General features: G+C 36.0%; 1 protein-coding gene and 1 long non-coding RNA gene across 18 annotated transcripts in view; one reads left to right on the top strand and one right to left on the bottom strand.

Annotated features, from left to right (window-relative positions):
• LOC123861840 (uncharacterized) overlaps positions 1-27,004 on the bottom strand; it is a 78,864-nt gene that overhangs the window by 126 nt on the left and 51,734 nt on the right. For 4 of the 5 annotated variants that reach the window (XR_010405289.1, XR_010405288.1, XR_010405291.1 and 1 more), the window contains 3 exons: positions 13,793-13,903; positions 13,356-13,439; positions 4,394-4,482 (listed from right to left, as the gene is read on the bottom strand). This is a non-coding gene — a long non-coding RNA (uncharacterized LOC123861840). The remainder of the gene's footprint in view (positions 1-4,393; positions 4,483-13,355; positions 13,440-13,792; positions 13,904-27,004) is intronic. The other variant, XR_010405290.1, reaches the window with a different exon arrangement.
• Positions 1-27,004, top strand: part of CEP128 (centrosomal protein 128) — a 393,611-nt gene that overhangs the window by 339,114 nt on the left and 27,493 nt on the right. For 10 of the 13 annotated variants that reach the window (XM_064571430.1, XM_064571438.1, XM_064571431.1 and 7 more), the window contains one exon: positions 20,058-20,150. The exons of the other annotated variants lie outside the window; for them this stretch is intronic. In XM_064571430.1, coding sequence (XP_064427500.1) covers positions 20,058-20,150 — 93 coding nt within the window. The remainder of the gene's footprint in view (positions 1-20,057; positions 20,151-27,004) is intronic. 13 annotated transcript variants of the gene reach the window in all.

The following is a 27,004-nucleotide window of genomic DNA, read 5'->3' as shown; positions in this document are numbered from 1 at the left end:
GAGAATTAAGAGACAGAATACATGTGAAAATATTTAGGGCCAGACAAATGTTAGGTTATCATTATGTGATTGCTTATTATTTCTTATTTAATCATTTTAATTATGCCAGTATGCCATGCAAAACTGAAAATTATACAACAACAACCAAAAGCCTATAACTTTTATTAGCATTTCTTAGTCTTTTGTATTTACATAATCTCTTTACTAAAAGTACTATGGAGTATGATCTTAAGTGCCTTATTCTAAGGGTTCCTTTAGGAGTAAAGGTAAAAATAAAAAGTCATCATGAGAAAAATAAAATTGATTAAATGGATGAGATTTTTTGCAGTGGCAGTTTTCTCAAGATGGTTTTAATTTGAAATAATTATCATAAGTAAAACCATAAAAATGAAAATGCTTGGTAATAATGTTAATGCTCAAATATTATGAAGTTCTTTGACTTCATATGACATTATAAGCAGCAGATTAATACACTTGGTAGACTATTCAACTGGTAAAGTGTTTTATAGTTCATAAAATCAAATATGCTGAAAGTAATCTCGAGATCATTTATTATTCTCTCACTAACTCAGCACTTAAACTAGAAAATGTTGGTGGTCTACATTTGGTTGGGTTGGTATTAACATAAAAAGTGTTGAATGTAGGGTATATGTTATGGTGATACAAATCTGCAAAAGTTTGAAATTTCATTGTTTCGTTAGGAGATGTGAAAGTTTCAATAGTTACAATACATGAAAATAAAATGGTCTTTTCATCATAATGAGCACCTTGATACGGCTTGTCACCAGTGATCCAAATGCTTAGGTCACAATCGTGTGTCTATTTCTCCCCCTCTTCCTCAACTTTTCCCTCTCCTTCTTCACTAGCAGGTAAGCTTCTTGGATTAGAAATTACATTTTACTTGCAAATGCATCCCAGAGCCTGTCAAAAACTCCTGATATATATTGGACAATCAGTAAACATTTGTAGAAGGAAAGAATGAAGGTCCAACTGTGCATATATGATCCTCACGTAAGACTGTTCTTATGAATATAGGTATACACAGAACCAGTTCAATAGTTGAGGGAAAAAAATTCCCCAGAAGCACATCAATTTATTTCTTTTCCCTAGCCTTTCTAATTAGTATTGTACTTTACTTGATGTTTCATGAAAGCTCTTATGATTTTCATTAAAGTTTAATGTGAATTTTTTAGGAAGGAACCAGCTTTCTGCCAAAATATGGCAGGTTGATTCCCCAAATAAAGCTAAGTAATTATCTGAAAAAAATCTAGATTGATAGCCCCAGTTGATGGGCCATGGATGAGACATAGCAGTGGATATTTACTGGCACTGTGTTGACACTGAAGAGGAGAAAAGGAAAAACTGTGATCAGTTCTCTCAAGGAACCTGTACTTTGAGGAGAGACGTTACATGTAAATAAATTAATGATGTAAGATAAAAATACACTGTGCCACATGAATGAAAAACAACGTGTTTTGTAGGAGCTCTTACAAAGAAAAAAAGTTGTAAAATAAGACGTCATCATGGTCTAGGTTCTAGGAAAACCATGGATTTTGTAGTTTGAGGACATGATGGAGGAAATTAGATTCATCTCTGAAATGCAAAGAATCAGTAGTGTCAGGCAGAAAGAGCCAGAGAAGGCATCCCATGTTGGGGCTGTAATCAAACTCTGAAGATAGTAAGGAACAAAAAGGTTTGTTAAAAGAATATTTTTCCAAAAAAGTAAAATTATGAAATCATGACTCTTACACAAATATAAAATGAAGTCATAACACCTGAGTTTATTTAACTCATTAATTAATGAGAGAATGAGTAAAATGTTACAGCTGACTTAAAGGAGCAAAGAACCACATAGGTAGGCACTAGAGTGCTGAAGTGAATTTAAAATAGATGCAAACTGGCTTCTTCCGAAGTGAAGGAAGGGAATTAATTGAACCTCCCCAGACAACATTTATTTGCATATCTATGAACAAGAATCATTTGCATTGCTATCTATTACCTACAACTCTGAGAGTTAAAGTGGTAGCAAGGCCATAGAGCCAATGGGGAGCCATTAATAGTTTCTTTATCTCTTTCTTTTTTTTTTTTTTTTAAGATTTTATTTATTTATTTGACAGAGAGAGAGAGCACAAGAAGGCAGAGCAGCAGGCAGAGGGAGAGGGAGAAGCAGGCTCTCCACTGAGCAGGGAGCCCGATGCGGGACTTGATCCCAGGAGCCTGGGATCATGACCTGAGCCAAAGGCAGATGCTTAACCTACTGAGCCACCCAGGCGCCCCCATTAATGGTTTCTAATCAGGGCTTGTGGCTGGTAAATGTGGTGTGTAGGAATGCAAATGTCGTAGTTCTATGCAGGGTAGAGTGCAGCGGTGAAAGACTGCACGTAGGAATAGAGACAGTGCATGTTGGACATAATCCAACTTTAGAAATGTGGTTGGAAAATTAGGGATTGGGCACTTGGTGCCAAAAAGGCAGGGGTAAATGGATGCCCTTGTTTAGAGACGGGAATTAGTGAACTTAGTAAGTGGGAGGTCAAGGGTGAAGAGGCGATAGAGACAGTACAGTAAGAGTCATTTGAGGAAGTTTAAAAGGAATGTAAGACAGTTCAGCTTGGAGAAGTAAATTCAGTTTTTCATGTCAACTCTCAAATCTATATTTAGTTTCCTTTCCATTAATATGATATTCGCATACCTTCATAGTAAAGTTAGGCCTGACTTCAATTATCGGAGAAATCCAAAAGCAGTAGTGGGTTAAGCAAGATAGAAATTAATTGCTCTCTTGTGTAACAATCCAAATGTGTGGTGTCAGTGGCAGACACGGTGTCAGAAACCTAGGCTGCTTCTGTCTCTTTCCTCCACTGTCCTCAAAATACTGCTTCCCATTCCTAATCCGAGATGCCTGTACCGCCTCCAGCCCTTATATTTGCCTTGTAACAAGACAAAAGAAAGGAAGGAGAGCACTTAACTTCCCTTTGGTAGAAACTAGGATTTGCACATATTATTTCTGTCCATTTCCATGGGCCAGAATTCAGTGACATGATTATAACTCTGGGATTCAAAAAGAGAACCAGATAAGCCATAGACTTTTGGAAGTTTCAAAGTAAACTTCTAAACAACTCAAGTTCAGAAAATAAATTATAGTAGAAATTATGAAATATACAGAACTGAATAATAGCAACACTGTGTTATAAAATGTGAATGATACAGCAAAAGTAGTATTTATGAGAAACTTAATGGCTTACATGCTTATATTAGAAAAGAAGGTAAAAAATAATGAACTTATCATGCAACATAAGAAATTAAAAGCATGGCACAAAAACCTAAAAACAAAAGAAAAAAAATAGAGAAAAGATTATTTATGTTATAAAATGTGAATGATACAGCAAAAGTAGTATTTATGAGAAACTTAATGGCTTACGTGCTTATATTAGAAAAGAAGGTAAAAAATAATGAACTTATCATGCAACATAAGAAATTAAAAGCACGGCACAAAAACCTAAAAAAAAAAAAAATAGAGAAAAGATTATAATGAATAGAAAACAAACATGCAGCATGCAGGGCCAATAAAGTAAAGCTGGTTGTTTAAAAAGAATAAAATGACCAATATCCAGCATGACTGATGAAGAAAAAAAAGAAGATACAAATGAATAAAACAAGAGTGAAAAAGTGGATAGAACTATAGCTATTTGAGAATTTAACCACATACAAGGGTATTGTGAATAATTTTGCAATTATACATTTGCAAATTAGGAGAAATAACTAAATTCCTGGAAAAATATAATTTTCCAGAACTAAGAAGAAATAACATAGTAGTATAAGTAAATTTTTTTAAATAATAAAAAGTTTCATCAACAATTTTTAATCAATTACAATTTTCTCCAGAAAGGGCCACCAAGCCCAAATAAATTTTAGAGATAAGTTCTACCATATGTTATGGGAACAGATGATTTTAATTTTATAAAAACTCTTCCAGAAACTAGAAGAGGAGGGAACATGCCAAACTCATTATGAGTTGGCATAACCTTTGAAACAAAACCAGATGTAGAAAATATAAATAAGGGAAATTAAGGGACTTTTCATGCATTAACATGGATGCAAAAATATTATACAAAAAATATTAGCAAAATAAATCCAGGAATGTATTAAAAGGATAATTCATCATGAACAAGCTGAGTTTATTCCAGGAATTCAGAGTTGGTTTAATATTAGAAAATCAATCAATGTAACTTACCATGTGACAGATTACAGAGAAATAAATTTAGTAAGGTCATCTCAGTGGTTGAATAAGAAGCATTTATTCCCATGATATCATTATCATCATCAAAAGCCTTTTAGCAAACTGAGAAGGGAATTGACTTAATCTAAGTCATATGAAAAACCCAATGACAAACATTACCTTAGCATTTTGAAAGTCCTCTTTTGAGACCAGGAACAAGGAAAGGATGCGCCATTCCTCAGCTTCTGTTAGATGCTGTGCATGCAGACCTGGCCAGAGCAGTGAAGCTAGCATTATTTTCTGAATAGTGTTACTGTCTATATAGAAAGCTCTAGGAATTCATAGTTAAATTAAGAAAAAGAGTTTAATAAGTTTAATCTATGAAAACCAGTTTACAAAAGTCCATTTTCCTTCTAATTCCAGCAACAAGTACAGAGAAAATGTAATTAAAAGTATACCAGTACAAAAGTAGCAAAAAATACAAAATACGTGGGGGGGGGGCGGAATCTAACAACAGCAATAAAAATACAAGTTCTTCATAGAGAAGACACTCAGGAATAGTCAGGACACTTCTGAAGATGAGCAAGTTGGGGGTAGTTTTCCTACTATGTATCAAACCTTATTAAAGCTGTGAAAATTAAGTTAGTGTAGTCTTGGGGTGCCTGGGTGGCTCAGTTGGTTAAGCATCTGCCTTCAGCTCAGGTCATGATCTCAGGGTCCTGGGATCAAGCCCTGCATCAGGCTCCCTGCTCAGTGGGGAGCCTGCTTATCCCTCTCCTGATCCCCTGCTTGTGCTCTCTATCTCTCTGTCAAATAAATAAATAAACTCTTAAAAAAAAAAGATGGTGTATGTAGTCTTGGCACAGGAATATAAAAATAGGCCAATGTAATCAAAGAGATTACCCAGAAACAGAAATACGTGTGCATGGAAACTTGATGTCTCTGATATAACTGGCATCACCTATTGGCGGGGAAATAAGGAGGGACTTTTCAATAGGTAGTATTAAAAAAAAAATGAAATTGAACTCCTATCTCAGATGCAGAAACGGATGAAAGCCTAAATGGGCATGGCAAACCATAAAACTTGAAAACAAAGTGCCGTTTAATATCTTCATGATCTTGGGATTTTGAAGGATTTCTGAGGGGAAAAAAGACGCTGAAAACATAGATCCAAAAGGATGTAACTGATGTGACCACATTAAAATTAAGAACTTCTGTAAGTCAAAAGACAACATAAAAAGAGTGAAAAGAAAAGCCCACTTGGGATATATTTGTGGCAAAATATATAGCTGAGTAGCGATTTGTATCGAAATTATTTTGTATCCAGATCTTATTGCCAACAAAGTAATTAGAAAAAGATAAACAACCCAGATTTAAAAAAGAAAGAAAGAAAAGGAAAAGAAAGAGGGTAAAAGACATGAGCAAGCATTTCAATTGAAAAAGAAATATGTGAGCATATTCAGGTTCATTAGTAAACAGGGAAATGCTAATTAAAACCACAAAGAATTGTCATTTTCTTCAAACTCCATGTGTATATTTTATGTACTCTTTTGTGCCTATGACATGTTTTGCCAAAAAACAGAGGGAATGGAAACATGTTAGCAGAACTTTTTTTCTTTTTCCTAATTTTATGATGAAATGATTAATGCTGTCCCTGAGGGTAATGTTCAAGATAGCTGGTGAGTTAGTCTTCACACTGGAGTAGTACACCACTAGGAGCATGCAGAGATTTTCCAAGGGGTCTTCAGACACAAATAGCTTTAAGAGAACCGATCTTTGTATCCTCAGCTTCTACAGCACTTCAAGCGCAGAGTCCTTGACATGACGCTGCGTGAGGAGGCCATCTTACTTTTCCTATTCAACCTCCCACTTGATGAGAGAAAGGCCTACCTTTCACCCATCCTGGGTCGCATGATGGCAGATTCCCCCAGGCACTTCAAGGTGCCAGACAAGGGGCACTTTATGATTTTGATGCTTTCATATCCTCTTTAATCAAGTCTCCTTGTCCCTGTTAGTCATACATATATTTTTGATAAGACAAAGAGTTTTATTAGATAGATGAGGTATTGGGAAGGGGGTGTTCTGAAATCAACATATATTGTTGATTGATGATGAGGGGGAGGAATGACAATTTTATTTGATGATCTCACCTCTTTTACCACCCTACTATAATCTGAGAACATATAGATCCAGAAAACAAAACTGAGTCTTGGAAAGAAATCATTGAAAGTGTCTTACTTCATCCAGGTGACAAACTTCGGCTTGGCTCCGTGCCTTATTCATTTATCTGTTTTAGGATTATAATTCAAAAGGCCATTGTCACAGGGCACATGAAGTCAGACTTTTTTTTTCCTGCCAGAAAGTAAGCCTGATTGAGCTAATTGGTTTTACAATAAAGACTAGCTTTGCCAATCTGCAGATCTAAGGTTTTAATGAAAATATATTTAATGCTAATATAAAATAAAAGTATTAAAAATTTATACTATAAGTTAGTATAACTTATAGAATAAATCCTAAATGTTTAAATGAAAACATTTAGAAAACTTAAAAATGTGTGTGGGCGGTGGGAGGTAAGGGAGATATATAATTTAAATTAAATGTATAGAATGGTATTAACATTAATAAGATTTTTTACTTTTCTCAATACTTTTTGCATATGTAGAACTCATTGAAATGCCTCTAAGTGAAAGAAGAACAGTTGTAGTTATTTGACAAGTCTTGGTAAATAAAGCCTCTTTCATATACCTTCCAAAACAGAAAGTGAGTGACTTTAATAACTACATTACAGTCCTTTGGCAAGTCAAGTGGTTTCTAATTCTTTGCTTTCAACAAAATTGAAAGAGGACCTAATCGAGCTGATAGATCATTAAAATTAATTTTTGATGACAGATCACTGTGTAGTCTTTGCCATAAAATTAGGACGGCAGTCAAGAAATTGAGTGACATTGTTATAACCAAACTACTTTCATTCTCATGTACTTTTTTATGTGAACAAGATTTCTCAGTGATTAAATCTATAGAAACAACAACAAAAAAATAGAAATGAAATGGAACCTTGTCTTATTCAAACAAAAGTTAATACTTAACCAATGATACATGAGTTAATTAAGTATAGGAGAAGAGAAAGCAGTATCCATCCCATTAAGGGATATACTTTTGGAAGTTTTGGGGTTTACATTTAATAGTTTTTCTCAAAAATTTTAATAGACCTAATATTGAAATGGTAATTCCATCTATAAAAATATATAACCCTTGGAGCATTATGGTCACAGGGCATTTTAAAAATCAGTTTTTCCCTGTTGTATATATACATTTTTCTTACAGAGAAGATGAAGTATGGTAGGATAACCAATAAAAAGACTTCCAAGCATAAATATTTTTTATATTAGGATAAAAGTCTGTTGGGGAAAATAGATGGGAAATAAATTCAAAGGGCAAAGGAACAATATAAAATTTCTGTCTTTTAAGGAGGATCTTATTTAGTTATTTTGTCAGTGGATAAATGGTGGTAACAAATTACTGAAGTATTTAAAGTTTGCTGGGAAAGTTTATATGAGTAATATAAGAGTTTCATTTGAAAATGTCAGTATTTATGATATTCCAGAAATTTCATCCTTTGCAACTACCTAAATTTATGATGAAAACATTTAGAAAACTTAAAAATGTGTGTGGGGGTGGGAGGTAAGGGAGATATATAATTTAAAAAATTATTTTAGGGGAGTATCTACTCAAAACTTTGAAAATCATTGACTTGGAGCAAATGTGTAATCATTTAGCTGTAATTCATCAGTGTTTAATCAGCTTCTCAAACCCAAGTGACCTAAGACAATCTAATCTCCCTTGTTTTCAATGTGTACTTAAAGACATAGTATAACTTATAGAATAAATCCTAACCTGTAGCAATATGGAGAAATGTATACATAAATTTACATATATTGAGAAAAATTATAAAACACTAGAAAACTCTTTAAAATATGGCTTTTATTTAAAAAAAACTGGTGGAGCTTTTGGCATATCCCTAAAGGATTCATTCAGCTAATATTAGTGATAACAGATTTGAACTCTGCACATCAGTAGATCTTCAAGACCTTGGTGTCCAAGACTACAAGAGAATGCCGGTGTGTGTCTGTGGAAATCACCAGGCAACACTATATACTCTTCCTTCATGTGTCTGCCATTACAGTAGACAATTGCTGTTGGAGTTTTTATTTTTAATTCTTTCCTTCCCACCCTGGAGCCTGCAGTAGTTGTGCTTCATCCTACTACACGTGCAATCCACTCTGCAGGCATGTAAGTTGTTGAGGAAGGACCATTATTCTTTGTCAGAACACCAGATTCTGTTTTACGGCACTTAGGGGTATATGGTGCCAATAGAGTTAATGTACTTACTGAAGTGTCCTGGTTAAGCTCAGGAAATAACTGACTTGGGAATGTAAATCTGGCCAAATAACTGTTAATTATTTGCAGTGCTTCTTCTGAGTATTTGTAAGAATCTTAAAGCTAAGTAAAACTTGCCTTTATCTCTTTATAAAGCCAGACTTGCTATTTCAAAACCAAAGATCAAGCTAGGTTCATTTTTGGTTTTGCCAAGGCTATGAGCCTCTCATTGAAGTTGCCTGAAAGGTTCAGTCGACTTGGCTTTACACCAAATAAAACGCAGTGTGCTCTGTACAGTTTTGACCCAGAATCAGGTGAATCTCAGCAGTTTTGGCTGAGCTACATTGTAAAATTTTGGATTTGTTCGAACTTGACACTTCCTGGGAACCCATTCAAACTGAAACCGGAAAAAGTTTTTGCACAAACCCTGTCCTACCCCGTTCTGCCAAGTTTCCCACTGCTCTAATGTTAGTCTACCTTCTGTATATTCGCATTGAGGGCAAACGGAAATATCCTCATGAATCTCTCATGAGGGATCTTGGTTGAAACAATCTAGACATTCTCCTTTCGCCACCTTGTCCCAAAATACAGAGCCTGTTTTCTGCATTCGTCAGTATTAAAGTATGTATGTTTCCCAATAATGGGGTCATCTTCAAAGGGTTAAATTTCTAAAACATGACTGTATTTAAGGTCAAGTGAAGAAAATGCTACTCAAACAAATAGAATGTGTGTTCAGAGTTGCAACCTTGTGGCAAAAGGTGATGACCAATTTAAAAATATAAGACTTCCTTCAGCCTGCAAAAGTGGTTTCTTACAGCCCTGTCAAATTTCTCATAAACACAGTGACATAGGGAAAGTGTCATTGAGAAATTACATAATGAATACAGATTCACTGGCAGATGAATTTAATATTATCGAATTGCTCAGTGTTTGGAGGTCAGACTGACAGCTTCATATTTGATGCTGATAAGTAGTCACACCGCCCGTCTAACTGCGATGCTAGACAATGTGTTTCATAGCCCTGCTCTAAATACTATCAGTAACAGGGCATTCTCTCTGTAAGAAGCTCTTGCTTTATACTGTGAAGATAATATGAGTGTGTATTACAAAACACAATGGAAGGATGTTTCTGAAAAATATAATACATAGAAGAAATGCTTTCTGTTTTCTCTAAAAGAGCATATATGGGTGAAATCTCAGAGTAATAGTGTATTAAGTCTTTTTTTAATATCCTAACAACTATAAAACAAAATATTGGTATTATACACTTAATATATGGTTGGTGGGAATAGTGTGTGTTACATTTTTGAAGTAGCCTTTAAATAGAAAGCTGTTTTGGGGGATTTTCACTTTGTGCATCTAGTTTTAACCAGTTACAAGTTTCAGCTGAAAATTATTACATGCCTAGTTTGATGGTGATATAGTAAAAATAGTATCTGATTCAGAGTCAGAAAAGTAGGTTCTGGTCATATCTCTTTCCATGGCCAGGCACATGATCCTGGACAAGTTGTTTAACCTCTCTAAATTTAAGTTTTCTTATTTTTTTAATGATTGGGCTAGGCCAGGTGATACATGAAATGTCCCCTCCCTAAAAGGCTCTGGTCTAGTCTAGGAGGAATTAAAAATTCTGGTCTTCAAAATTTCTGACTTACCAATAGTTACTATCAAACAGTGTACCTGATTTAATCATATAATATTATATAACAGGTGCTTGTTGAATCTCTGCCATGGTTACATCCCTCAGTGTATAGCAGGTTAGGTCCCTGATGCCATGAGTCTCACATTTTAGATAACATGACAGCTGGAAGGAGTCTTAGAGATCCTTTTCAAAACCCTTCACCCTACAGACGAGAAGTGGCCAAAGAAGTTTATGAATTGCCAAGTGTGGCAAAACTAGGGCTAGAATTCAAGTGGCCTGATTAGTGACACAGTGTTCTTTCCATTCCACATGCTCCTCTTGTGACTGGTAAGAGCAATGAAGACATGAGTTAAGGAACACTTTACAAGGGTCTGGTGAATGTGCAAAGTAGAGAGGAAGGAGATCAACAGCCAGGTCCTGTATTTACCTTGAGCAGGGCCAGAAGTGGACTTATAAATAGGACATTGACATTCATGGACCATATGTAGGGTTGTCGGAATATGCCCTCCACGTATTGATCAATAAAGTTTTATAAAGCAACTTTGAACTTAGTTTTCTGCTTTTTGAATTTTGAAGAAAAGAGTTGGCATGCCTCTAGGTTGTATTACTAGTTCTGTCTTGAGCTTGCTCAGTGATACATTTTGCTTCAGTTGATCTGTTTTACTTTATGCATCTGCATACCAACTCTAATTCTACTTACACAAGTGTTTATAAAGTTTGTTTAGGGCTTTTAATAAACTTTGATCTCAGATGAAAGGCTGGAGAGAGCATAAATTGTCACTATTAGCACTATTAATATAAATATCCAAAGTGGTCTTATGTTAATTATTTAACATTAGTGAATGATTTCAACCTATCATTGCCCCCAATTATATTATACTTGAACATCAAACAGTAAAAGGCCAAACCATCAAAATAACCCTTCCCTCATTATTCTCTCCAGGCTCTGTTCCTAATTATTTTGCATAGCCGGTGTTACATAAATGGTTTTCTGGGTCTTTTTCAGTGTTTTTCACGACTATCATCTCCCTCTCTACCTGTCCACAGCAAAGGCCAGTGAAACACATCCTTGGCTTGTTTGTTTCATTGTCATCAAACATTAACTGGATTGTCTACAACACATTAAGTATAGACTCCCTGACAAAACAAAAGGAGTCTGAAGGACTCCTCTACATTTTTTCAGAGAACTTCCTGTCTTCATCATTTGCATTTCTCTATCATTTCTAACTCAGAACTTGTTCTGTGCTCTAATACCTCAAAGCTCCTCATTAGACATTTGTTTAGTCTTGGAGAAGAGTGTATTTGTTCTCAGTTGAGTGAGAGGGAAAGACAAAAGGCAGGTGACCTCCAAATTTCTTAGAGACTGATTAGGATTTGGTAGACTGGGAGTTAGAAGATATGGTTGTGAACCCCTGCTCTTTTGCCAGTAGCAAATCTCTGAACTTCTCTGAGCCTAATTTTTCTGTTATCTATAAAATGAGCTCAGTGCTTGTCCTGCTTGTCTCATGGTTTTGCAGAGAAGAGCAAATGAGATAATGGATGAGAAAGTCCTTTCCTAATTTTTAAAAATACTCCTCCCTTATGTGTGCGTTACCTTCACCAGTCACAGAAGCAGTATATGAACTAGGAAGTTTGGGCTCGTTGATCAGGACATTTGAATTTTGGTCTGAGTTTCACCACACAGGTTATGTGTCTGGACACTCTATGTTATCTGAAGTTTGCCTCCAAAATTTAATTCGCTCGTTTCCAATGTTGGCTCTGAGACATACAGATTTACGGATCTTACTAATAATCTTAATAATTTTAGTTCAGCCCCCAGATTTGGTTGACCTGGGGTAGGACCCAGTCTTTTTTAAAGCTCCCCCAGATGATTCTAATGTGCAGTTATGGTTGAGAATCACTGATTTTGGCCATCGTCAACATGCCCTTTAAGAATATGCCTTATGGTCCATCCCCTAGGGCCCGGTGCTACTCTGCCTTCATGTCTATTGGATTTAGTCCTATTCATTTCCACTGAATTAATTTCATGCCTTTTTGACTGCTAGTATCATGTATTCTGTCTCTAGTATTTCTTCTTTCTAATCTACCAAAACAGTTGTAAGATTCTTTCTCAGACAGTTTTCCTTAATTTTTCAAGCATCTTACTAAAATTTAAATTCACGAGGCCTAACTTCAAGGGCAAATATATCCAATCATGAATTTGCCAAATGACTAATTCTCTGATTTTAACAAATTTTAACAGACCAGGCAGTTCACAAAAACAACACTTTTGGAAACTGTATGAACAGTTCAAAACAAATAAGTTGTTTGTACATCAGTATGTTGGGAAAATTAGTTATTTAATCAAGTTGCTTTTGGCATAGTGACTAAGGTTATGTTGATTACCTGCCTTCCTCATTTCTTCTTTCTCCTTGTACTACCTTTGTGTTGATCCCCTTGGTAGTATCACGCTTATTACCTTTCAGCCACTTCTCCATTCAACATGTGACAACCAGATGGATGCTCCATGTGCAAGACTGAGGGGGAAGCAAGTCTTCTCACAAGGCAGTGCCATACACGTGCTTCATGAATTGTCAGACTTTCTATTAGCCACACACCCCACCCCAGGAACAGTTTAGGAAGGCTCCAAGGGAAGAGAAATTTGGCACTAAATGGATAAAGAGGATTCTGAAAGGTGTTGATAAAAGGTGGAGAGCTTTAAAAGGGTGATTTAATCTTCACTGTACCAGTTGGACCCAGTCTTGGTCTTTCCATTCCTTTTGATTAGGATTGATTTTTTTTTTTGTCATCGTTTTTACCGTTGTTCTTTTTAAAATATCTTCCAAAGAATAAAGAGAAATTTTCCTCCCTTTTAAAAGAGAAAAAACTGATTCTGTCTCGCAAATACCACATGGGTCTATTGTACCATGTAATAAATACATAATGGATCTTGGTGAACTTATTTTCTTGAAACATTTTTCTGTTTCACCATCCTAGGAATTATTTTATTGTTATTCATCAATTGTTCCCGACTATGCTAGGCAAAACTAAAATAGTATGAAAGTGGAGGAATAATGGAATCACACAGAAGGATTTGCAATAAGTGAACTAAGTCATTACTATTACATAATATTTCAGTTTTCTTACTGTGTTGTCCAAAGTTTATCAAGAAATGAAGAGATTTTACCGTACATGCACTTCACCAGGTTATCCTGACACACTTGATGGATGCTGGAAGAGGACACAAGACAAAAGACTTTATTATTCATGGCACAGCAGGCCCCATGAACTACATACATGTTTGTGTCTTCCCTTTGCTTCTCAAGTCCCATAGGGGCAATGGACAAGGGTCCAGGTGGTTGTGGCACATGAAGTGAATTTGTGTTATAGCTGAGGAACCCTGAGGTTATGCAACCCCCAGTCTTATAAAAAGAGCTACAAGAAATCTTACCCAACCTTTGTACCAGAGGGAGACACTGTTTCTGTTTGTTATACAAACATCCTTGAAAAGCTATTCTAGGATAACAGCTATCCCAAGACATGTAGCAGTGTCATGGAGACATACCTCCCAAGTGTTCTATTACCTTTCAAGAAGAAGCTTGGTAGTGTTTTTCCTTATTATTATTACTTTTACTGAACGGAGGTTGAGAATTCAGAATTTCTCATTTTCTTCCATAATGACAAAGAAAAGGAATCTGACAGAGGAATACATTTTACAGTTATTAGATGAATCAGAAGATGAATATAAAGAGACAGACAGTGGCACTCTAGAAACTAATGAAGATGGTGAAATTGTATAAGCAAAAAGTCAGATTGAGTCTTCAAATGATAATATTCTAGATGAATTTTGCAAACTGAAGAATCAATGAATGAACAATATATTCTAAGGACAGAAAGGAAATAAGACAGTCTCATCCAGTTAGTTATTCAACAAGAAGGACTTCATCATGTAATATTTTGCAACAAGAACCTGGACCAGCCCATTTTGCTTAAAGAATGTATTCAATACTCTTTCAACTTATGTTTGTTCACCAAAATTTACGTTACATGGTTCATAAGTGCGCAAATGTTGAAAGCAGGTTGTATAAAAATGCAATTAGAAGGAGAAGATGATACAGAAAATTTTTTGTTGGGTTGACCATTCTAATTGATGCTTATAAATCTAAAAAATGAAAAACTTACAGTTATGTAGTGAAAAGATAGCTTTATCAATTTTAGACAGTTAAGAGTTGTCATATTTTGGAAGTATTGTGTTTTGAAGATGCAAGTGCAAGAATAATGAGACAGAAGTAATGGTAAACTAGGACTCATTAGAAATATATTTGAAATCTGAAATCAATATTTATAAGATGGGTATTTTCCAGAATTGTGAATGATAGTTCATCAGAAGTCATTTGCATTCATACCTTTAAAACCAGGGAATATGTAATATGCCTAAATTCTTACTAAAATTTCTAACAAAGTTATTCTTTACTATCATTCTCTAAATTATTTATCATATAACTAAAATTTTTTTTTTAAACTTCACCCATTAGACCAGAGTAAATGGTGATGACTAATTTTTCTGATACACTAAAGATTAAGCAGAAGTACATTGTTGTGCTCCAGGATCTGGGAGCAAAGTTCCATTCTGTATTCCCTTCTTTTTGTTTTTTTGTTTGTTTGTTTTTGTTACAAATGAATCTCCTATGGTTCCCACAGGGTGCAAATTGCAACTGACTTCAAATGATATTCAAATCAATTATATTGATAGACCCAGATTCATTATCAATAGGTATCTTGTTTCCATCTCTAGAAAGTTCCTTTGAATCACTGGATTCCCTCTAAGTTTAAGAGAGAGAGAGCATATTTATATTTAAAGTAGTGTTCTGCATGACTTTGTGATATATATGTGTCGGCACCACCTTAGAAATTATATAGAATAAACCTCTCACCTTTGGCCTTCAACTAAAGTTGATGATGGGGGGTTGGGGGGGGTTAAGGCAGTATAAAGCAATATAAAATACTTCAAATTTGGTCCTTCTGACTGGTACTTCTCAAGGGCATCCTGTCCTAGTATATCCCAAGAAAATGTAGAGAGCAAGAATCCTCAAAGAAAAAGTTGAATACTTTTTTCACATAATATGATTTATTGTTGCAACTTCATTATTTCTTTTAGAGTGTATCCCAGAACTCCTGGCACACCCATATTCACTGGAGAGCATATGAGATCATTCCCAAATTGAATATAAATTATCTTTTACATTAGCATATTTTTAAAATATTGCATGTGTATAGTTCCCGATGGCTGAGAAGCAACTATAGCACCACCTTCAAGAAGTATTTATCGAGTAGCTGTTATGTATTAACACCATAGATCCAAAGAACAGTAAGGTATAGTCACTATACTTAAAATTTCCCAGTTTAATGGTGAAAAAAGTCAGTTAATGAAACATTACAGTGCAATCAGTATACATATTTCTCTCTATTGCCCTATTAACTTATTTTCATTCAGGAACCAAAAGAATATGCTTGAACTAAATCTGGGCAGCTTTAGCAGAATGAAGTCTGATGTAGTGATGTTATATAGTTTGATTTGCACATAGTAAGTGCTTAGTAATTCTTGTTGCATAAAGGGAAGATTGATGTTTCATCTACTTTCTGTATAGTAAATGCTGTAAAATGCTGCACAATTTCCAGAGTCTTGCATGTTCTCTAGAGTTTTCATAGCATACTTTAAATGTCCAAAGTCATATGGTTTTGGCCACTTCTGTTTTTTTTGTTTTTTTAAATGTGTCCAGTAGAGGCTACAGAACTTGTTCCTTTTAGTTGAGTATATTAAAATGAAGTGTGGGGAGAGGGAGCCTAAGTTCAAAATTTCAAATTGTTTTGGCAAGACCAACTCCTTTTCACACTAACCACAAGGCCACAAAGCTTCATTATTGTCCAGTTAAATAAATGCATGGCTTTCATTTGGGGGAAAAAAAATTTTTTTTCTAGCAATTTAAATTTCAGGAAAACAATTGATTGTGGCAAATGTCAGAGGAATTTGCTCACCAAATCCTATTGTCAGCTGTTTTATGCCCACTGGCTTTGGTAGTCCATCTTTCTCAGCCAATGGCAGAAAATTTAGAAATGGATTGTTTTTAGTTAAAAATACGTACTTTTGCTCACATATACTCCACCTATGCCCTCTTGCCCTCTGTTCAAGACATAGCTTAACAGAGCATCTCAAACATACTTAAAGTTCACCTTTAACATTAGTTGTTTAGGTAAGCTGTCTGCCAAAATGCATTGCTCTAATGTCAAATTATTGGTACTTTGAACTAAGTATGGCCTGGCAGTTGGGATTCCTTACAAGATAGTGCAGTTGAATTTTCAATGGTTTTAAAATATTCTAGATAGTCTCTGCTTCTGTCTGCTTTGGCAGCAGTCGGCCAGGGGAATGCTTTATACAAGATCCAAAAGAGTGTTTCTAAGTGTTGAAAAAAGGATTAATTATGAAAGCAAACTTTAAAAGTATAGGCAGGATTGATCTCGGTTATTTTTGAATTAAGTCTCAAAGCCACAGTGATAAAAATAAAATACCTTGCCTGATTTCTATTTAGATCTGATCTGCCTGTCACCAGAAACTCATCCATATAGGGGATTAACTGTTCACATGCTCTTTCAAAATCCAAGTGCTGTGTGTGGAGTAATAGAGAATGATTAATTTGTTTTGTCATTCTCTTTGAAAACCCAGGACATCTCTTAAAAAGAAAATAGCCCTTTATTTTGAAAACAGCGAAGATTAATTATATTCACCTCACGAAGGTGCTTTTAAGTAAATTAGCCTGGACCCTACATCAACCAGAACAATTATCATTCCTTATCAGTGTTCTACGTCAGGACCCTCTGTTCCATGTTAAATACAGAAGAGACAACCGTGATTGCCCGCATTAGCGTGTCTTGAGGCCTTGGGACTAGGGCTTTGCAGTATTCAGGGAAATGATTAGCATTTCTCAGTATCTGCCCTGGGTCGGGTGTCCCCATCACAGCCTGGTGTGGCTTAGCCCCCTGCCAGTTCGTCCACAGGAAGAGGGTGCTCTCCCCATCCCAAGCTTCCTGCTCCAGCTTCGCAGGTCCACAAGAAGATCTTATTTCTCATCTTCCTGTCTCTAACTCTTGTCTACACCTTTTAACTCAACTTTACAGTCCCTCATTTTTCTTCCAGTTCTGTTTTTTGTTGTTATTCCTTTAATTTTTAGTCTGTTTAGAAACATTCTCTACCTCAAAAAGTTGCCTTTTCAATTCTACCTTTAAAAGATAATCTGTAGTGTATTTTTCTTTCCACAACATTTCTGAGTTCTTATTGTGCCTTTATTGATCTTTGTGTTGAGGAGAGGTTTTTTTTCCCCCCATAAAACTAAAATCTATTGTGTGTGATGCTAGGTACTTAGCACTAGAAATATAGGGAAAAATACAGTCCTGCCATTAAGGCATTTGCTGTCTACTAAAAGGGACAAGCAAGCACACAGTTAGGAAATGATCAGACACAGGACAGGAGACATGTGTGCATAAGAAGCACTGAGGATAGGCACCTAACCCAGACTTTAGGGGAGCCTTTCACAGAATAATAACTAGGATTACCGTTTTAACAATAGCTAGTGCTTACTGAGTGCTTACTAGTGTCCCTCCCTGCTCTAAATACTTTACATGCACCAGTATATTTGGTCCTTACAATAATTCTACACTGTGGGTATTATTATCATTCCTATTTATAAGTGGGGATACTGAGTTCCAGTGCAGAGGGATCCGGGAACTTCCCTAGAGACACATAGCTAGCAGGTGACTAAACCAGGATTTCAGGTCAGGCCGACCAGCTCAAGAGCCCACACTTTTAACTGCCATGTTAGAGAAGGTAGAGACCAAGCCAAGTCTTGGAGGAGAATCCGTGAGCTAATTTAAGCAGTGTGTGGAGAACATTCAGACAGAAGGGCTTCATGTGCAAAGTCATGATTGGACAGAAGCAGAAGTATGGAGTAACATTCATGATAATAGAACTGGAACCTGATTAGCAGTATTTAGATGAAGGGAAAATATATATATATATTTAAGGGCAGTTATAAAGTGAAAAAAAAATGAAAAGCAATTCTTTGCCTGCTTTTGGAAGTATCTGTTCTAAAAATACAAAATGGTAAATATCTGGAGTTTTTTGATGGGGCAAACAGCCAAGAAGGCCAAAATGCCTTTCTTCCTGTTTTTCTTATGTAATCATTAACTTTGCTTTCTGCTATAAAGCAGTGAAGGTTTTTCCACCCCACAAGTATGCTTGGGTATGTATTAACTCCTAAAATCCCATATGTGATTTTCTCCTTATTTTACTTTCTCTTTATAAAACCATTTTTCACATTCTTTCCAACCTCTTAAGCTTAAAAATCAGACACCCAACTTACTGTGGAAAAGAAGTTAAAGCCACAGTGATTAAAGCTACAGCCAGAAGGTCTCTTAGAGATTTTTAGATTCTACTTTTCCATTTTCCTGATTGGGAAACTGAAGCCCATGGGTTAAATAATTTTCCCGGTTCATGCAACTGGTTATGGCAAAGCGGAGATAGAACCTTGTATCTCCTGGTTTCTAATCAATGATTTTTTTTCCACTGTGTCTTGCTGCCTCACCTCAGAAGACTACCACAATAAAAATGTTATCTGATTAATGTAAATAATCTAACGTTATTAGAGAAACCATTTGGTGGACATTTAGGACATTTTCAGATGCTTACAGTCAGAAAGTATGTTTTTGGGTAAATCAAGGGCTCTTGATATGGCACCAGTCACTATCTAGGGATATGGTATATTCTCTCAGTATATTTTTCATGGAGCTCCACCTGGATGGTGCCCATGAGGTGGGTCTCAGAGTTTCTGCTGCTCAGCAGGACTCTAACCTGGGAATGAGATGCCTGTCTTTCCTTCTCTCAGTTCCCCAGACTCCAGGAGTTCTCCTGCGTGGGGGTGAGGGACTAGAGATCTGAAAACAACATCAGAGGGTTTACTTTGGGCTGTAAATAAGAGCATATCCCTCCTCTGCTCAAAGTCCTCTGAAGACCTTTGATCTCACTCAGAATTAAATATAAAAAACTTTACTGTGGCCAAAAAGGCCCTCTTAAGATCTTGCCCCAGAGGCATCTTTGGCCTCATCTTGTTGTGTGCTCCCTCAGCTAACTCTAGAACAGTGTCCGATATAGAGGAGGCATTCACTAAATGTTTGCAGATTGAATAAATGAATGGGAACCTTTCCATCCCTGAATAAGACCCATTCATTCATTCATTCATTCATTCATTCATTCATTCAGGGAGTAGTTATTGAATACCACCTCTATGGAGGTACGGGGTAGAGTGCTGGAGGTACGGTGGCGAGTGAAGACAGATATGTCCTACCCTTGTGATGCTTATTTCCCAGCATCAACATGACCATTAATCAAATAATCACACAAATAAATATTCTGGTAAGTGTTGCAAAGGAAAGGCTCAGGGCACAGTGGAGAGCTTGTTTGATGGGATCAGTGAAGGCAGGGGAGCGTTCCCTAAGGAAGTGATAAAAGATAATAAAATTTAACCAGTTTACTTAAGATTTGTATATTTCATTGAACATAAATTTTACATTTAAAAATTAAAAATCCAAGTGGAGCTAATGATATGCATGCTGAAGTCTATAGGGGAAAGTGTACTAATGTATATAATTTACTTTGTAAGGCATCCAAAAAATAAGTTGGGTTCATGGATACACATAGGGATAGATAGATGGATTAATGTGATAAAACAAATATAATGAAATGTTAATAATAGAATCTAGATGGTGAGTATATGGGTGATCTCTGTAAATTTCTTTCAGATTTCCAATATGCTTGAAAATGCTCGTAATGTTGGGGGGAAAAGTTTTAACCAGATAAGGAAACAGGAGGGAACCTTCTCCACTGAGGGCACAGTATGTATAAAAGTATTTATGTGCCATTAAACTCCTATTACTTTTGTCTTTTGGATAATGTCTATAGAACAGCAAATGTATTTCTAAATATTGGATATAGTTTTAATTAAGTTTGCCTTGTTTCTGCATCAAACTCTGTGACAAATTTTTATTAGCTGTTAATTTTAGAGTGTCACTGACCTCCTCTTCTGCATTTGAGAATTACCAGAGTTGACAGTACGTCACAGGATCAGCCTTTTTAAAATACCTGCTGCTTGCAAAGTATTTGACAACTTTCACTGCGCTTTCAGATTCACTCTCTTACTTAATAATAACAGCTGCCCTGTGGGTATGAGATAATAAAGACCATCACTGTTTATCCCCATTTTGCAAATAAAATTGCAAATTGGATGTTCCCCAAACTACAGAACACAAATAACATTACTGGAACTATGCATATCCACAAATCAGGTATGCCGATTTCCGGTTCAGCCTGCCTTCCACCTCACCACTGTTCATCTGCCGGCGTGAAGCATGTGTCTGGGACCAATAAATCAGAAGCATGGTCTCTTTACCTGCCACCGTAGCAGAAATGGCTAAACTCCATCTCTTTCAGGAAGTCTTTGCATATACTGTTTACCCCTGGTTAACATGCAGTCACATCTTGGAGGCAAATATTCTTAAAATTCTTTGCCTTGGGAATAATTTTTATTTTCAATTTTAAGAAATAAAGTGATGTCACAGAAATCAGATAGTGGATCTCAAGACCCTCCTGCCTTTAGACCAGTGGTAAGGGCATACAGAGAACATTAAACTAGTCTTCACTTGTCTTCATATGTGATTCTTCCCTCACATGAGGGAGTGGCAAGAAAAAGATGGAAAGGGAATCTCAATAATCTCAAGGGGAGGGGCGCCTGGGTGGCTCAGTCGTTAAGCGTCTGCCTTCAGCTCAGGTCATGATTCCAGGTCCTGGGATGGAGCCCCGCATCGGGCTCCCTGCTCTGCGGGAAGCCTGCTTCTCCCTCTCGCACTCCCCCTGCTTGTGTTCCCTCTCTCGCTGTGTCTCTCTCTCTGTCAAATAAATAAATAAAATCTTTAAAAAAAAAAAATCTCAAGGGGAAGAGATATGTTTGTTTATTCTTTCTGTCTTCCCTTCAACTCATTCTTCGTATTATTCAAAAAACTCCCCCAATTAATCTAAAATAAGATCATGGGTTGACTATGACTTATAATTTGGTCATGTCTAAAAAAAAAAGCAGTACTCTGGAATAGCAAATTCTGTAAGTTTCATATAGTGCACTTAAAAAATATTATTGGGAATGAGAGTTGGAAAAGATCTAGAAAGCCTTCTTTATTCAAGTTTTTCAATGAAGATATGCCACCTGTTCTCAAATTTTATAGATGGGTGCTTTTTAAAGGAGCTCTTCCACTACTTGTGACTAGAATGGTGTTATATGAAGTCATAGAATTTGTTGTTGACAAAAATTCTTCTAGATTTTAGCTCAAATATAGTCACTGGTGTCATATTGCCACGTGAACTGGTGTTTATATGTAACAAGCCTTATTTACCCTCTTACTCCAAGATACACATAAACACTTGTATCTAAGTGGGTGTCTGATTTTTAGAACTCTCTTAAAGTACACAATCTAAAAATAGAGGACTCTTCTGGTATTCTGAGAAATCCACACAACTCAAAGCACTAAGGCCCTTTGAAGGATGTACATCCACAAAATGACTTGCTGGCCTATTCTCTGCGACTGTTCCGTTTGGTTTCAATGAGTGCCTGATACAGTTTGGATGAAAAGAGGGCCCGATGAAGCTGATACAGCTGTGCTGGATAGAATCCCCACAAGTAAAAAGACAGACAGTCTATCCTTTTTATGATTTCACCCTTCCTCCCCTTGAAATTTGTTTACTCAGGTCTTCTTACCACCTTTCAGCCATTTGTCAAGAAAGTTTTGCAGTGGATCTCTTTCCAAATGAAATAGAATTGCATTTTTGAACCCAAATAAACTGCTTCATAACCTTGTTTATTTAACATCTGTATAGTGCCAAAAATGCACACACTTATTTTTAAAATAAAAATATAGCATCTCCTTTAATTTTTTTATCATCTAAACCTCAAAATGTATGATTGCAATAGCATTCTCAGAAAATGGTAGTTGTTATATGTTCCGAATAAAATAAACACGTGCATTTTTACAAAGAGAAGGATATTTACCAAAGTATACCCACGTTTAAATCTGTTTCTTTAAGCTTTCTCTACAGGAGACAGGAAACTAACAACTGCAGTAAAGCCCCTTTCTAGTTCCTAATTGCTGCTATTTATGTTGTCATACTACATTCATTACTCAATTTCCCTGTAGTCTGAAACAAAGGAACAACTAAGGAAAAATATACCGTTGACTAGTACAAACTGCTCAACTACATGGCAGTTTGATGTGTGTTGAAGATTTGGGAATGGTAAAATTGCCAGCTTATTCTTTGTGCTCTTGGACAGATTGATAGCTAAACCTGCCTGTAGGTGCAAATGCCACAGAACCGAATGGACACGATTTCTGAATTTCACTGTTGTTTCTACCACTTGATCTTGCCTTAGTCTAGAGAAAATAAATGAAACTGCAAACTTTCGCTTCTCAGTTTTTAATAAAGAAGCCAAGAACCGGTGGGTCGATCAGAGAGTGGTAACTCTGCCTTTGTCTTTACAGCCAACATTTACTGAAGCACCTCTTGTGGCCAGATAGTGTGCTATACTATTGCAAAATGTTACAAAGAAAGACAAGGGTGTGTTAGTGAGTATCATAAAACTGAATCTCATACCTAACTTCCTCAAGTCAAAAGAAAGAAAATCCTGAGCCCTCCTGTGCTTGCATGTGCTTGGATGCATGATCTTGAGCACGGACTCTTCAGCCAGATGAACCTCTTCCTTCCTTTCAAGTGTCTCGAAACTTCTCTTCCATAAATAAGCCCATCAGGGACATATCTCCAAAGTTCTAGATGCCAAAAGTTGATAGCTAGAGAGGGATTAGGAATTTACATCGAGCAATGTTACAGCTTCTGGGGATTTACCATGAAAGTATTTCTATACTAAGAACACTGCCATTTCTGCATTCTAACTGCTTGGATTTGTATCCCAGATTTGCCACTGCATGACTGACGAGGTTAGTTACACTTTGGTTCTCAGTTGCTTCATCTGTATAATGGGAATAACAATAGTATCTGCACCATACAATGGTGTGAGGATTAAGAAGTATATTCAAAATTGAGTTACATTTTTATGGTTCAGTCCTTCATCATGCTACTAAACAGAATTAGGAGTAATTGATCATTTGCTTTGCCACTGCTCTTAGCTCAGGGGAAGTTCAGCTCCTGAGATAAACCAAGTATTCTACACAAAGTATTGGTCCTTTATTAAATGGATTCTTAATTGTGAATTTTTCTTTGTTTTCAATTTTGATATGAAATTTAGTATCTTAAAATATTTTCAAAAGAGAAATCGTCTTTAAACCCTTTTGTGAATGTCTCATTAATTCTTCTAGAAAATTGACCTAAGAAAATTAAAGACAGGTTAAGCACCTGTCATTTGCTGGTGCCATTACTGAATAAACTGGAGAAATTATTTCCTTAATTCTAGTAGTAGGGATTTGTCCTTGCCTTTTAAAGCATTAGACTGTGTAAGGCAGAAATAATTAACCACTTAAAAATTAAAAAGTTTCCCTGACTCTGCGTGAGGTATTTTGCCCTAGGAACTAACATGCTATATAGGTCCTTACGGCATCTAAAAACCAACAGGTTCCTTATTTAGATTATTCATCTGCTAATGTTTCTGTTTTTCTAGCACTGTTAGTTTTTGGGGAAAAGTGAACTTGAAGTGACATGTAATGTGACCATACTCTAATCATAGAATCTCAGACAATCTCACGTTATTAAAAGAAAAAAAAATGTTTGAATGTGAATATGTGTACTCTTGAGTCTATATGCCGAAGTGATGGTTTTAAGCACACTCGCATGCAGAGAGAGACGGCAGTCAGAAAATAAATATACCGCCCCAGATATCACTTAATCTTGAAATTATGAGATGTGAGATGCCTGCAGGCCTGGACTCATTGTCTTCATTATTTCATATCTTATTGTTTCAGATGCCTTAAAAATCTCAGCATCTGTATATGTAATTTTTAAAAAATAAATGCAGTGAATTTTTTCTTTGTATAATTCTTACATCTATTGCATATGCAAATTTCTCCCCCTCCCCGCCCCCATAATTTAAAAGCTTCTAAAGAACAAGAACTGTGTCATCTCTGTCCTGTGGACCTTTCTGTTATATTTAGATATATATTTGATGTTACCTGATTGACAAAACTGTAAGGATGTAGGGAAAGGCATGTGTACTAGAAACTATTTCAGATATTGAGGAAGATACTTAGAAACAACACATAAAAGGAATATAAAGTAAGCCACAACTGAAATAGATGATGAAAAAGTTTAAAGATATTAATGGAGATGTAGGGGATAGGGGAGGAGAGTAGAAAAATAACTGTACTTAAGAAAGTAGGAGCCAAGGAGTTTTTTAAGGTTCACTCAAAAAAAATATATAGCCATTTTGAATATGCATCCAAAAACTATCAAATAGTCAAAATAAACTAGTATGTGAAAATATGCAAGAAAAAATTTCTTCATGCAATCACCTGGTTGGTTGAAAATTTTAAACAAAAATATTTGCATAACACGCTGAATTTTACAGTAGGGAAAGAAATCATGTGCTTATTTTAAGAACAAAATGAGTTTAACATACTTCTCCCTAGTTCAGAGGGTCACTTCTGAATGAGAAAATTTACAGGATTAACAAAAGGGAAATAAAGTTTCCAAACTACAAATCTATTGGAATCATTGTTTATGAAGATTTTTTTTCTGATGCAAAAAAAGTTTGTTTTAAAATCACCATGGTGTGGATTTGTATTTTATTGTTAAAGGGCCAATATAATTTTTGAGGAAATCTATTAATTTTACTATTAAAAAGCATATAGCACATATGGTGGCTAAAATTACTTGCTCTCCTAAACCTACATGTTGGGGCCTATATTAAGAAACATGTCATTCTGATGAATCTTCCCAACACATGAAAAAATTAAATGAAGCCATTTAGAATGCATGGGCATTTAAGTGAGCACATGGGGCAAAAAAAAAAAAAAAAAAAAATCCTAACAAGCATATAAATGTTAAGCAAAAGGAAGAAAATACTAAATCCTTTAAATGGAACTGGAAAAGGAAGATTTTATGAACTTGAAGAAACAGCACATATGACTTCGTTTCAAAATGGCGAACTTAGGGTGTTTCTGCTCTCTCAAAGATCACATTAGAAAAATAAGAATATGAACAAAGAGAAACACTGATTATGTACTGACAACTAGAAGACATGTATAACTCCCAAGTTGGAGAATACTGAAAGAAAAATGGTAAAATAACTCAAAACAGAGAAGGTAAAATGCAAGCGCCTATCAAGGGGATACCAACGAAAAGCAAATATTCACCCTGCAGAATTTTAGGGAGGCTTTTGAATCGGATGTACCATTTACTATACTACAGAAGGGGAGGGTGGAAATTAGTATATCGAAAATGTCTGCAAGGAGGAGTTAGACCCTCAACTCTGTCTCCATCCCTACCCCAACACAAACCCTGCAGAGGCATACGTGTATGTTCTGGAGAAGCTCTAGATTGGAAGTGAAGGCAGACAACAGCACTAGGGTGAGATAGAGGATTTAAAATAGGAAGATTAAATGTAAGTGGATATACCAAATGGTGGTAACACCAGTTCCTAACCCTTTCTGGTTCCAGAAAGACTGAACTCCCTCTGAGGAAAAAAATCCTCATATACTCATAATTTGGAGTCTCCTCCCACCAAAAAAAGAACCAATTGACCACCTGACTAACCTACAATTTATGTCCTTCTCAGGCATTATTTTTAATAATTAAGGCATTTGTGTTATTAAATAACTAGCAAACCCTGAAATCTCATGGCTTAACACAGTAGAAGTTGATGTCTCACTCACATGAAGTCCAATATGGTCAGTAGCTCTCTCGGAGCTCTGCCATCTGAAGCACGTGGCCCCCAAGGTCCTCATGGCAGGGGCTGAGATGGAAGCAGGAGCACATAAGCTCTTTACTGACTCAGCTCATAAGTGAGACATGTCACTTGCACTTATATAGTGTGTTGTTTGGAACCACTCACGTGGGAGATGTAGGGGAAGCAGCACATGGAATATTGGGCGGCCACTCACTTCTCAACAACACTGTGCAAACTTACGTCCTGGTTCTCACAAGGCACTTCACTTTCTTCCCGTGCACCAGCCCCAGGGTTTGTGGTTTATTTCATTGAATAATTGCAATTCATTTTAAATTTAATATCTGTTGACTAAGAATACAGAGATGTGCTGGTCTTGTGACAGGACTAAGAATGCAGAGATGCCTATGATATAGTCTCTGCTCTCAAGGTTATTCTACCACTTCTTAGTTCATATTGCCTTTAAAATAATGTTTAGATAATTCCCTCTTAATGTTCGTATTGGTGGGTGTAAATCAGTGGCCAGCTAATTAAAAACTAAGTTTTTGATTTATAATCAATGGGATTTTGTGTCCCTGTTGCAAATACTTAATTTCAGATGTTTCTCCCAAGTTTTATGAGAACCTCTTCTTCTTTTTTAACTAAAATAATTGTGGAGAACTTTTTTCTTCTGTATAATGGCAACATGTGAGGATCTCTAATATGCTCCATAGTGAAGTAACTGCAAATTCATCTGTTTCTCAATATTATTTTGTGCTTTATTTCTGATGTTCGCTGAAGCAGGTTTTTATAAATTAATATTGTATGAAATGCTCT

Source organism: Mirounga angustirostris, unplaced genomic scaffold, assembly GCF_029215605.1.
Source record: "Mirounga angustirostris isolate CCGP_5_RB_7025 unplaced genomic scaffold, mMirAng1.0.hap1 SCAF_9, whole genome shotgun sequence".
Classification (NCBI taxonomy): Eukaryota; Metazoa; Chordata; class Mammalia; order Carnivora; family Phocidae; genus Mirounga; species Mirounga angustirostris.
Note: the sequence above shows the minus strand (reverse complement) of the source record. Positions and strands in the feature narration are given on the sequence as shown.